Source organism: Moschus berezovskii, chromosome 25, assembly GCF_049115385.1.
Source record: "Moschus berezovskii isolate FMDL1 chromosome 25, NW_MosBer_1.0, whole genome shotgun sequence".
In the NCBI taxonomy this organism is placed as follows: Eukaryota; Metazoa; Chordata; class Mammalia; order Artiodactyla; family Moschidae; genus Moschus; species Moschus berezovskii.
The window spans coordinates 16763281-16776120 of record NC_142484.1 but is presented as its reverse complement, the minus strand read 5'-3'; the positions used below and the strand labels follow the sequence as shown (position 1 = coordinate 16776120).

The 12840-nt window shown below is 36.9% G+C and overlaps 1 protein-coding gene across 5 annotated transcripts in view; it reads right to left on the bottom strand.

Annotated features, from left to right (window-relative positions):
* ARHGAP32 (Rho GTPase activating protein 32) overlaps positions 1-12840 on the bottom strand; it is a 194354-nt gene that overhangs the window by 69338 nt on the left and 112176 nt on the right. For 3 of the 5 annotated variants that reach the window (XM_088832350.1, XM_055415880.2, XM_055415881.2), the window contains one exon: positions 10799-10885. The exons of the other annotated variants lie outside the window; for them this stretch is intronic. In XM_088832350.1, coding sequence (XP_088688476.1) covers positions 10799-10885 — 87 coding nt within the window. The remainder of the gene's footprint in view (positions 1-10798; positions 10886-12840) is intronic. 5 annotated transcript variants of the gene reach the window in all.

The following is a 12840-nucleotide window of genomic DNA, read 5'->3' as shown; positions in this document are numbered from 1 at the left end:
TGGTAGAAAGAAGATAGCATATGATCTTAAACCCACAGAAAGAACCATTAAATGAGTCTGTGTGGAAGAATACTACCAAAAATTAAAGAAAAATAAAACTGGGTTACTGATGAGTTACTATGAACATTTTCTGTGACTGACACCAGAAACACCCTGACAATCAACACTACTAAAATCTCACCTAGAAGCATTTGGTGTGTTATCATATCTAGAACCCCCTGTACCTCCCCACTTTTCGGTCTTTCTTCCTTTCCGTGCCTAAGCTCTGAAGCTCATTAGATATGAAAACTTAGTCATAAAACATATTTATCGCATACTGTCTTCTAATTTTCTCCCGAATCCACCACTTCACATCATAGCCTGGGCTTTAGTGAGGACCCACATCACTTCTGACCTCCCTGCCTCTGATCTCCTCGTTCACTCCCCTCCCCTGATATGAACTACAGAGCTTGTCAGGTCGCACTGACAGAAGGCCATCAAAAGCTCCCGTGGGCAGTAGTGATGAGTTGGTCTCCACTACACACCATTTGGTTTGACAATTTAATTTTTATGTGGGGGCTTTCGTCTCATAAGAATCTGGAGAAACTGGGAGAAAAAGCAACCGTCTCAGAAATGAAGACAAATATCTAATGTAGCTCTTTACCATTTGCCTCCGCCAGATAGGGCAGAAGCAGAAGGTACGACTTCACAGGAGAGAAGCTGAATTCTAAACACAGGTATTGCCATAACTAACAGGATAAATATGCCTAATTCTACTTTGGACTGCAATTCTCCATTACTCAGAGAGCAATACCACCTCCCTCTTTCAGAGGGGGTTGTTAGAATGAAATAAGAGAACAGAGGTGGCAGAAAATTTAAATAACAGTTCCTGGGTCCCAATTCTAAGAAATGCTAGTTCAGTAACTCTGCAATGGGATCCAGTCACTCTGATGATCAGTCTGATTTCGGAACCACTGATCAGTCAAATCCAAACATACCTGCACATATGTGGACCTGCATCATCTGGGCCTGTCTAACTCTGCAGTGTGTCCCACTCACTACTCCTTCATGCTCTTTCTTTGCTTCCAGTTATGCTCAATTACTTGCATTTCTTCCATTTGTAAAATGTTCCTTTTCTTGCCTACATGATTTTTAAGTGCTGTTTTTCTAATATGCAAAGTCTTTCTTTTACTCTTTGCTCAAGTAAGCTCCTTTGTTTTCTCACTTCTACAGCTGCCATCTACCCAAAGCATTTCTGTGTCACAACAGTGGGTTAAATACTTGTTCCTCTGGGATGGCAAAAATAAAAAATAAATAAAAATGAACAATAAGGCAGAGAAAAAAGAAAAACAACCTAATGCATAATTACAAATATTTTTTCTTTCACACATACATTTCAAAAATTATGCAACCCTTCAAATATCAGAAAATTATAAAAATTATTTTAACATATGTCTACTTCTATCAAAGAGATTAAACAGATGGTGACTTTTTATTTCAAAGCTCTGGATTTTTAAAAATTGAAATATAGTTGATTTATAGTATTGTGTTTTCAGTTGTACAGCAAAGTGATTCAGTTATACTATATATATTATTTTTTCAGACTATTTTCCATTATAAGTTATCACAAAATAAAGATCTTTTACCTCCTAGGTTAAATTTATTCCTAGGTATTTTATTATTTGTGATGTAATTGTGGAATTGCTTTCTTAATTTCTCTTTCTAGTAGTCTGCTATTATAGTTCATAGAAATGGAACTGATTTTTGGTGAGAAGTTTGAAGTTTTCCAACTAAGATTAAGAACAAGGCAAGGATATACTCATCAATGCTTTTAAAAACTGTATGAAATTCCTAGCTAATGAAATAAGACAAGGAAAGGAAATAAAAGATATACAGACTGGGAAGGAAGAAATAAAACTGCCTTTATACACACATGACATGATTGTCTAGGTAGAAAACACAAAACAACAACAAAAAACTTCTAGAACTAGTAAGTAATTATAGCAAAATAGCACAATACAAGGTTAATAAACAAAAACCAACTGCTTTCCTATATAACAGGCAATAAACAGGTGGAGTCTGAAATTAAAAACACAGTACCATTCATATAACCACCCCCAAAATGAAATACTTAGGTATAAATCTAACAAAATATATAGAAGATATGCATGAGGAAAACTACAAAACTCTGGTGAAAGAAGTCAAAGGATTAAATGTGGAGAGATGTACCATGTTCGTGGACAGGAAGACTCAGTATTGCCAAGATGTTAATTCCTCCCAACTTGATCTATAGATTCATAATGCTTCCCCAAACAAAACCCCCGCAAGTTATTTTTCCGTATATTGACCAACTGATTCTAAAGTATATATAGAGTGGCAAAAGACCCAGAATAACTAACACAATATTAAAGAAGAAGAAAGTTGGAGGACTGATGTATGTAACTTCAAGACTTACCATAAAGTTACAATAATCAAAACAATATGGTACTGGCAAAGGAATAGACATATACAAAAATGAAACAGAATAGAAAACCCAGACACAGACTCACTTAAATACAGTCAACTGATGTTTGATAAAAAATCAAAGGCAATACAATGGAGAAAAGACAGTTTTGTTTTAAATTTTCAACAAGTGATGTTGGGACAACTGAACATCCACACACAAAAAAATAAATCTAGACATAGACCTTACACCTTTCACAAAAACTAATTCAAAAAGACCTTATTAAGACACAAAACCATAAAACTCTTAGAATACAGCATAGGAGAAAATAGAGATGACCTTGGGTTTGGTGATGCTTTTCTTTAGATGTAAGAGCAAAATTCATGAAAAAAAGAATTGATAAGCTTGACTTCACTGAAATTAAAATTTTCTGCCCTATCAAGAGAATGAAAAGAAAAGCCACAGACATGGGAGAAAATACTGGCAAAAAACATACTATTGATAAAGGATTATTAAGCAAAATATACAAAGAACTCTTAAAAATCAACAATAAGAAAACAAAAAACTTATTTAAAAATGGACACCTTACCAGAAAGATATATAGATGGCAAATCAGCATATGAAAAGACACTCCACATCATATGTCATCAGGGCAAGGCAAATATAAATAAGAAGATATCACTACACACCTAACAGAGTAGCAAAAATCCAGAACGCTGATAACACCAAATGATGTTATATAAATTCCTGTTACATAACAGGTGTACAGGAATCTCCTTCCTTGCTGGTAGGAATGCAAATTGGTATGGCTTCTTTCATAGACTTATCACTTTCTCACAAAATTACTCATACTCTGTTTTACCATAGGATCCAGCAATTGCACTCTTTGGTATTTACCCAAATGAGTTGAAAAGTTAAGTCCACACACAAACCTACACACAAAGGTTTACAGCAGCTTTATTAAAAATTGCCAAAGCCTGGATGCAACCGACACGTCAATTAGCTGGTGAATTGATAAATATTTTGGTACATCCAGACAATGGACTATGACTCAGCACTAAAATGAGGTTAAGTATCAAGCCATGAAAGACATGGAACTTCGTGAAAGTCTCCTGCTTGGCAGACAGAGTGTTTACCATTGAGCCACCTGGGAAGCCCTTAAGTTACAAAATTAAGCCCTTAAATACAAAAATAAAATAACGATAATTCTGTGCTATGAAGAAATAAGCAAGAATCTACCATCCTGAAAAGGCTATATATTATATGCTTCCAACCATAGGACACCATAGAAAATACAAAACTATGGAGACAATTAAAAAAAAAAATTGGTGGTTGCCAGGGGCTAGGAAGCAGTGCGAGATGAATAGGTAGAGCGCAGAGAATTCAAAAGCTAGTGAAACTATTCTGCATACTGTAATGGTGGATACACATTTTAAATTTATCCAAACCCAGAGAATGAACAACACCATAAGAGAACCCCTATGACAATGGTATGTCAGTGGAGGCTCATCTGCTGTAACAATGTACCACATTAGTGGGAGGAAGTCCACAGTGGAGAGGAGGTGCATGTGTGAAGACAAGGGATACATGGGGACTTTGTATTTTCCACTCAAGTTTGCTCTGAACCTAAAATTAGTCTTTAAAAAAATCAAGTTTATTAAATTTATAAAAAGCAATCATGTTCTCTTCTCTCTAGAGAGTCTTGCTCAAAGAAATAAATATCAACAAGCAACCACATAAAGGCAATAGACTTCAGAGACTCAAAAGGTAAAGACTGGGGACTGGATTTCAAAATTGCTTTCCTCATACATCAATAAACTGATTTCTTTCAACTTTTAAAAACTGTTACTGTGCAAGTAAAATGTCTGCTGTTTAATAGATTTACATGCAGGAAATTAAAAGCTTAAAACATAATTTTCAAATCCTCTCAAGTTGCTTTAAAGTCACTGAGTAAAATTCTAAGAACAATAAAATACCTATCTTTTTAGTGGATATGAAAGAAGAACTTTAAATTTTATACGTTAAAAAAAAACCAACCTTAATCATGCAATTTCCAAATAGGCTGAATAAAGTAAATGATCAGAATATTTTAGAAATTCAATTATTTATTATAAAGAACAAAACAAAAAAATTCGTTATACATGTCTAAATTTTAATTTGCAGCTAATTTCTAACCTGAATAATAGTAAGTATTGCGCTCCAAGGATAACTAAAATCAACAATTCTTAACAAAGATGACAAAGAAGAATGAGAAAAAAGAAAAATCCCAGTGTATATAAGATCAGATTTCTAAGACAAAATTTTTCTTTCTCTCATTCATTCACCAGATATTTACTGAACATCTACATAGTACCAAGCCCTGAAGTTAAGTATTAAATGCAACAGAGAAAGGACCATCAAACCTCTGACTTCTTAGAATGTATTTCAAATGAGAAGAAAAAAATTGTACTTTTAAGTTAATAAACTGTTATGTTGTTTAGTCACTAAGTCATGTCCAACTCTTTGCTATCTCATGAAGCTCTCCAGGCTCCTCTGTCCACAGGATTTTCCAGGCAAGAATACTGGAGTTGGTAGCCATTTCCTTTACCAGGGGATCTTCCCAACCCAAGGATCCGACCTGCATCTCCTACTTGGCAGACAGATTCTTTACCATTGAGCCACCTGGGAAGCCCTTAAGTTAATAAATACAAAAATAAAATAATGATAATTCTGTGCTATGAAGAAATAAGCAAGAACCTACTCCAGTCAAGGTGGTGAGGGAAAGCCCTTCTGTGAAGGTGACATCTAACGGCCTCCTGAGACTGCGCAGGCACCAGACATAGCACGTGCATGTGTGAATGGACGTGCATGTGGCTGACCGAAGGTAATCCTTGTTGAGGAAAAAACTCAGGGTCTTAACTGACTGAAAACTAGTGAGACCAAAGCACAGGAGTGAGAAGACTGTCCCACGAGGCAGAAAGCAGGCCAGGTCTAGATCCTGCAGGGCCCTCACAGGACTTGGTGAGTAGTTTGGGTTGTTTTAAATTCAGTGGAAATCTATGGCAGAGTTTTAACCAAGAAAGTAACATGGTTAAATTTGCATTTTACCTCATTCTGGAAGTTGCTATCACAATGGCCCAACAAGGTACAGCAGCTTGACTATAGCTTGGTAATAACAGAGGTGCAATGAGTTGTTGCTGTATAGTCACTAAGTCATGTCCGACCTTTTGTGACCCTGTGAACTGCAGCTCACCAGGCTTCCCTGTCCTTCATGATCTCCTGGAGTTTGCTAAACTCATGTCCACTGAGTCAGTGATGCCATCCAACCATCTCATCCTCTGTTGTCCCCTTCTCTTGCCCTCAGTCTTTCCCAGCGTCAGGATTTTTCCCAATAAGTTGGCTCTTCGTATCAGGTGACCAAAGTATTAGAGCTTCAGCTTCATCATCAGTCTTTCCAATGAACACTCAGGGTTAATTTCCTTTGGGGTTGATTGGTTTGATCTCCTTGCTATCCAAGAGACTCAAGAGTCTTCTTCAGCACCACAGTTCAATTCTTCAGCGCTCAGCCTTCTTTAAGGTCCAACTCTCACATCCGTACATGACTAATGGAAAAGTCATAGCTTTAACTATACAGACCTTTAAACAAAATCTATAATATATATTCGCAGTTCTTTCTGAGAAGAACAGTTTTCACCCATGTCCTATGAAGACCCTTAATCATGGGAAACTTTATCATGCAACAGAATTAATACTGTGAATTAGTTGTATGCATGATGAAGTTCAGTGAAAAGAAAGACCAGATTTAAATCTCATCTTGAAAAAAAAAAAAAAATAAATCTCATCTTGAACTTATACTGAACAGGGGACTTTACACAAGTTACTTGACACCTACGAGTGAAAGTTTATTCTTCTACACAATGGGAATGGGCTTCCCTGGTGGCTCAGATGGCAAAGTATCCACCTGCAATGCAGGAAACCTGGGTTTGATCCCTGAGTTGGGAAGATCCCCTGGAGGAGGACATGGCAACCCACTCCAGTATTCTTGCCTAGAGAATCCCTGTGGACAGAGGAGCCTGGCAGGCTACAGTATGTGGGGTTGCAAAGAGTTGGAAACAACTGAGCGACCAAGCACATAATGAGAATAGTAACACCTAAATTTCACAGAAAAGTTTTCACACTTAAGTAAGAAGTCTGCCATCTTCTTATACACTGTGTCTATATACAGGTGCTCTTCAAACATTAATAATCAACTCCATCCCCTCAGTAACAGCATATGCTAAATGGACCAAGTGGAGGAGATACTTAATACTGAGGAATGCATTGCTGATGGTGGAATTTCAAGCATCAGAGCACAGGAGATATTTTGAGTCAGAAAAGCATTCCCCTGCAAGCAACTGTTTATTCTATCAACTGGGACATTAAAAAAGGCTTCATGGTACTGTAAATATTTACAAAACACTTCAGGAAAAATGAGTTATTATACACTGATGAATTCTGGTTAAAATACAAAGGTAGTTCATAAAATCCAACTTCAATAAGAATCATTCATTTCAACTACTCTAAAGCTTACTATGGGACAATAAAATATTAAGAAACAATTTTTCTTAAACTAATAAAACTATACTTAGAAAGTGAAAGATCAGACAAAATTTTCATTAGGGCACATATCAGAATAAATTCTTACAATTGCTAGGTTTAAATGAGTTACTTCAAAGTTAACACTTAAAAACTGATTATCAGATTATTTGCTAATGAATAAAATAATAGAATACAGAACACTTTTAAGATTCCCTACCACTGACATTACACTTATAAATGCTTTCTTCTATGTAATGGGGCTTAATGTAATCAATGTCAAGGTTTATCGAATTTTGTTTTTTTTTTAAATTATTGAAGTTTCAACAGTTGAGACATTAAAGGTTTTTCCATATCTACCTTGACCTGTTCTTGAATATCTTAGGATTTTTATTAATCTTCATTGATTTCAAACTAAATACATGATATTTCCTGAAAAGCAGGGAATATATAGAGGAAAAATTAGTACGCTTTGCAGAAAAGAAAGTGTTCCCACTCAGATCAATATCATGATACAAACTGGGAAGAGTGTTTCTTCATCCACACTAGCTCATCTGTTTGTTCCATATAACACCTTTCTCCCCAAGTCTGTTTCCTTGGAGAAAAGAATTAAAAGATGAAGGAAGGAACACAGAAGGCACATGGCTATACTGGTCAAGACAACTTACTCTAAATGACAATCAGTAGGAGAGGGAGAGCAATGAGGGCTCAGGCAGGGCATTATGTAGATCTGTCTCCAAGGCATTTGAGAAAGTCGCTTTGTCCATGGTTAATTTTCAGCTGAGACACACGGATATGGCTGAATGAGATTTGAGTGACAGGCATCTGCTCCAACCGCTCTTGGCCCAGTATACTGCTAGGAAATATTTTTATCAGTTCAGTTGTTCAGTTGTGTCCAACTCTTTGCGACCCCATGGATTACAGCACACTAGGCTTCCCCGTCCATCACCAACTCCAGGAGCTTGCTCAAGTTCATGTCCATTGAGTCAGTGATGCCGTCCAACCATCTCATCTTCCCCTTTGTATTGCCCAGATTATACAGTCTATTGGGCTTCCCTGGTGGCTCAGATGGTGAAGAATCTGCCTGTAATGCAGGAGACCAGGGTTGGATCCCTAGGTTGGGAAGATACCTTGGAGGAGGAAATGGCAACCCACTCCAGTATTCTTTCCTGGAGGATCCCCATGGACAGAGGAGCCTGGTGGGCTACAGTCCATAGGATCACAAAGAGTTGGACACAACTGAGTGACTAACATATACAGCTGATTGGCCTAGGGTTGCAGCCAGTTAACCTGGACTTTCAGAAGCTTCCACTTAAAAGTTTTATAGAGGTAGGTAGACAGAAGATATATCTTTACATATATGAATGCTATCCAGGTCCTGTCCACTGAAGTCATGCAAAGAAACTAGATTATTAGCTTTGGTGTATTTCTTTAATTCTTTAATGACATTAGAATATGCCTGCAGATTTCAGAGTGGCCAACTAAGTACAAATAAAACTAGAATTATGATGGAAAAACAGAAAAAAACCACAAGAGTGAGGTTCAAATCCTGGTCTTTAATTTCATGACCATGGGGAAGTTATTGACATTCTTGAGTCTTACAGTCATCATCTGTAAGATGGAAACCAGATGATTTGCCTCACAGAGCTATTTTAATGATACTCTGTATGCCATAATATTTGTGTATCAGACATATAAGTGATCAAAAAATGCCTACTGAATTTGGATTTATGCAGTATGGAACACATGGTTTACATTTCTGGGTTCACAATTTAAAAAGAAATTAAAGCTTTAAGAGGCAGAGGCAAAGACACTTTACAAGATTCAAATGTAACATTAATACCTGAAGAATCAGTACCACAGCCTAAAGAAAGGGAAAAGATCTCAGTTGTTTAACTGGACACCTCCTAAGAAAAAAGAACTGGGGAAGAAAGTGTGTTAAAAAGGAAGGACCGAGAATTTTGGTTAAATAAAAAGAAATTTCAAGTGCACATTATTAAAAATTAGAAATTAGCAAAGATATGACACATGAAATTAGCTTCTATAATGAATAGATTACAAGGAGTAGAGGTGATCATACCTCATTTGAAGGTAATACAATTTCTAAAATCTGTTGTATATTGTGAATTCCCAGGAGATGTAAGAAAAGCTAGCAATCAGGAAACTGAAGTCCTTAGGAGCGCCAGCTAAGATTTCATATCGCTTAGGAAAGCAACTTTCATATTTTGGGCCTCAATTTCCTCATTTGCAAAATTAGAAGGTTTGATTTTGAGTCTATCTTGGCTATAAAAAATGACTTTGGTCTATTATGGTTTATGGATGACATATATGGCAAGAATACAGAAGGCAAGCCATGAGAACGTATCAACAATTATTTCCAGTGAGGAGGCAGAGAAGAAACATGACAGCATTATTACAATGAAGTAAATTACTACCTTGATGTAATAAAAACATAACAAGTAGTCTGAAATTTTTTAAGCAGCTTGACAAGATACTTACAACCAGGAAAAAGCCTAACTATCTAGGTCTCTAATTCATGGAGGCATAATCAAGTAACGATTACACATTCTAATGTATGGTACCAAATGCCACGCTTACCTGTTGAAGGTCATATTTTACAGACAGCATGGGTATTTTTCACATGTTTTGCTTATGAGAAAGAATAAAAATATCTGCACTGTCAGAACAAATGGAAATCACTGCTAAGAAGAGAAGGCACTAAAAGAAGTAGATTTTTGATGGGATAAGAAGTTCATGACTGACATGCCAATCATGTACTCTAGATAATGAAGAAATGCTTTCTAATTACCTGTTAATGGTTCATCATAAAAGCAATGGATATTTTCATGTAAAAATTAACTCAACAAGTAAAAGCATTTTTATGAAATATGACGTGAAACATGGATTCAGAGCTTCCCACTTTCTCAGAGGAACCAAGATGACACATAATAAAACATGTATAAACAGTAGATAACTTAGAACATATATATACAAGCTAAGTTCAATTTCTAATCTCATATTCTCTTACCTACAAATAAAAGCACTTAACTCGGAAAGGTTTGCCCTTAAAGTCACATTAAGACTAGGAACTTAGTATTTCCCATTTGAAATAGCCATTTTCCAGATTATTTAATTTTTAACTTCAGGTACATGAATAATACATTTTTGGAAAAAAACATGTAAATTCCTTATCTTAGTTTGTACATAAGAAAGGTTTCCCCCAAAACACTTACTTTACAATGACTAATTCAAAGAAAGGCAAGAAGGCTCAATGAACAAAGAATAAATCAAGGAACTGCGTACTTAATGGAGGAAATAATCGATGCTACAAGTGACATATTTGAAATCTCATTAAGAGCAAGTCACACTAATAAGCCTCAAAAAAGTTGTAACACTGAGAGTTAAGAAAGAGCACACTTCTAAAACATACAGACATCCTACTGTCATACCACAGTGGAACTTAAAGTCTTGGTTAGAAAAATGTGCACCTGAGGCACACACTATTTGGTCTATTCTCCTAACTGTAATATGCAAGCAGTAGTTGAACCATTTAATCTCATCATCAATAAAGGATATGTTTCCTTTACAAGAATTTTCAAGTTTGTAAAACAAATATCTATTTAATGGACTCTATTGATTGTTTCAACTCTGAGTACATGCAGAAATGCCAATATGACTGGAAGAAAGAATAAAATAAAATACCTGTGTTATCACAGTCCATGTTATTTGCTCATATTTATTCATTTATTTATTCAATGTTATTCATTTATATTTAATTCCTATTAAATTTTGTGTGAAATGGAGAACCACCCACAAAATTACCTGACAAGCAATATGCACGAGGTAGACCAGCTCTTTAGATTCACAGCCATTTTTTGTTACTTCATTCTGTTCTTCTGAAAGTGAAAGCTATGTCGAGCAGAAACGGTAAAAGAGAGGGAAAGAAAGTCATGATTAATGAGCAGGAATATAATCAGCATTCAGTAATATTTGGGCCCTCACATCAATTTAACGCAAGATACGCCCTATATGAGAACGTTATTGCTTAAAGCAGATAGATAAAATGAAGAAGTCGGGATTTTTAAAAATATGTTTCTACTTGAAAAAGAATAGCTACGTGAATATGCATAACAGATTCATTTTGCTATACGCCTGAAGCTAACGTAAGATGTAAATCGACAACACTCCAATATAAAATACAACCTAAAAAACAAATAAAAATGTTCCTAAAAATTGTCTTTGTGGCATATATCCACATTAGCACAATTGCACAACAGCAGTAAAAAATAAAATAGTACATTCATTCTATAGCAGGCTTTCATGTCCTTGATGTATAGCACAAATATGAAAGGAAGTTCAAGTGGGCCCCAAAAGACAGTGTGACCAGTGGTCTCAGAGAGCAAAGGGTCCATTACAGGGACCGCTCACTGGCTGCTCAGGGAACAGGCTGGGCCTGCAGACACATTTTATTTCAGACTCACCATGTAGGTCTGCACGCTGGATTTTATTTTCATTTGAACCACAGCATTTAGAAACTGAATGATTTCATATGAAAAAATGCAAATTTCTGGCTCCTGTTGAAAAATCTGAACCTCTGAACTACTGGCTCCACATTCTCACATGGGCAACAATTGGCTGAGCTGAGAACTCCCTCTGAACGAGGCCTGTATTCTCCCAGAGACTTTGTCACAGAGGAATTACTGGTTTATTTTCCGTCGATATCTAGGTGGTATGCTAATTATCATTCATCTTGCCACTTGCTTTGCTATTTTTTTACACCATACTCACTTCACTCATTCACTCACACATCTGTTCCACCTAGGGATGTGAATTTGCAAACTCAGCTCCAGATACAGACAACCCTGAGTTCAAAAGTGCCACTAACTGGCTACATAATTTGACCTACCTACCTAATCTTGCATCTGGAAAATGGGAATGATATAATAACACCCATCCTCAAGTCTGTGCATATTAAATGAGATAATGCATTTAAAACTCCAATACTTTGGCCACCTCATGCGACGAGTTGACTCACTGGAAGAGACTCTGATGCTGGGAAGGATTGGGGGCGGGAGGAGAAGGGGACGACAGAGAGTGAGATGGCTGGATGGCATCACCGAGTCGATGGACATGAGTTTGAGTGCACTCCGGGAGTTGGTGATGGACAGGGAGGCCTGGCGTACTGTGATTCATCGGGTCACAAAGAGTCGGACATCACTGAGCAACTGAACTGAACTGAACTAATGCATTTAAAGTGTTCACCAAGGTGCACGGCACTCAGTAAGCACTTAGCAATCATTACCTATCATTATAGTTAATATTATGAGAAAATAAAGTTGACGAGAGTATATTCTCTACTTTTGAAAGGAGTATCATTGCAAGTATTAAAAAAAAAAAACAAAAAACCTCCTGGTACTAAGTAGGAGAAATCTGGAAGATAACAACCATTCTCATACTAACCAAAACTAGCCAGATTAACTACAAAATGAGTTCCTTAAAAATTGAAAAGAAACCTACACAAGCTAAGTTGCAAACAGTGATGACAAGACTTTCCTGAGACAGAAGAGATTCCTATGGATGTGCTTGGATGTCTGGCACGGGTGCTGGAGGATAAGGAACCTGCCTTAGACAGGGTAGGGAGAAACCAGCCCAACCTCAGATAACTGCCTGTGGACTGGAGTGAGGGACTAAAATCCCCAAAAGCACTGTGCAGCAGACACCAGACCGAGGCTCTCAGCTACTGACTCCCACAGGTGTTCAGGTGCCAACAAGTAGATCCACACACCAAAGGTGGGGCCAGGGGGAGACAGCAGGAAAACCAAGAGAGATGAACCTGTGTGTGACGCGTGCACAGCCGCCCCAAG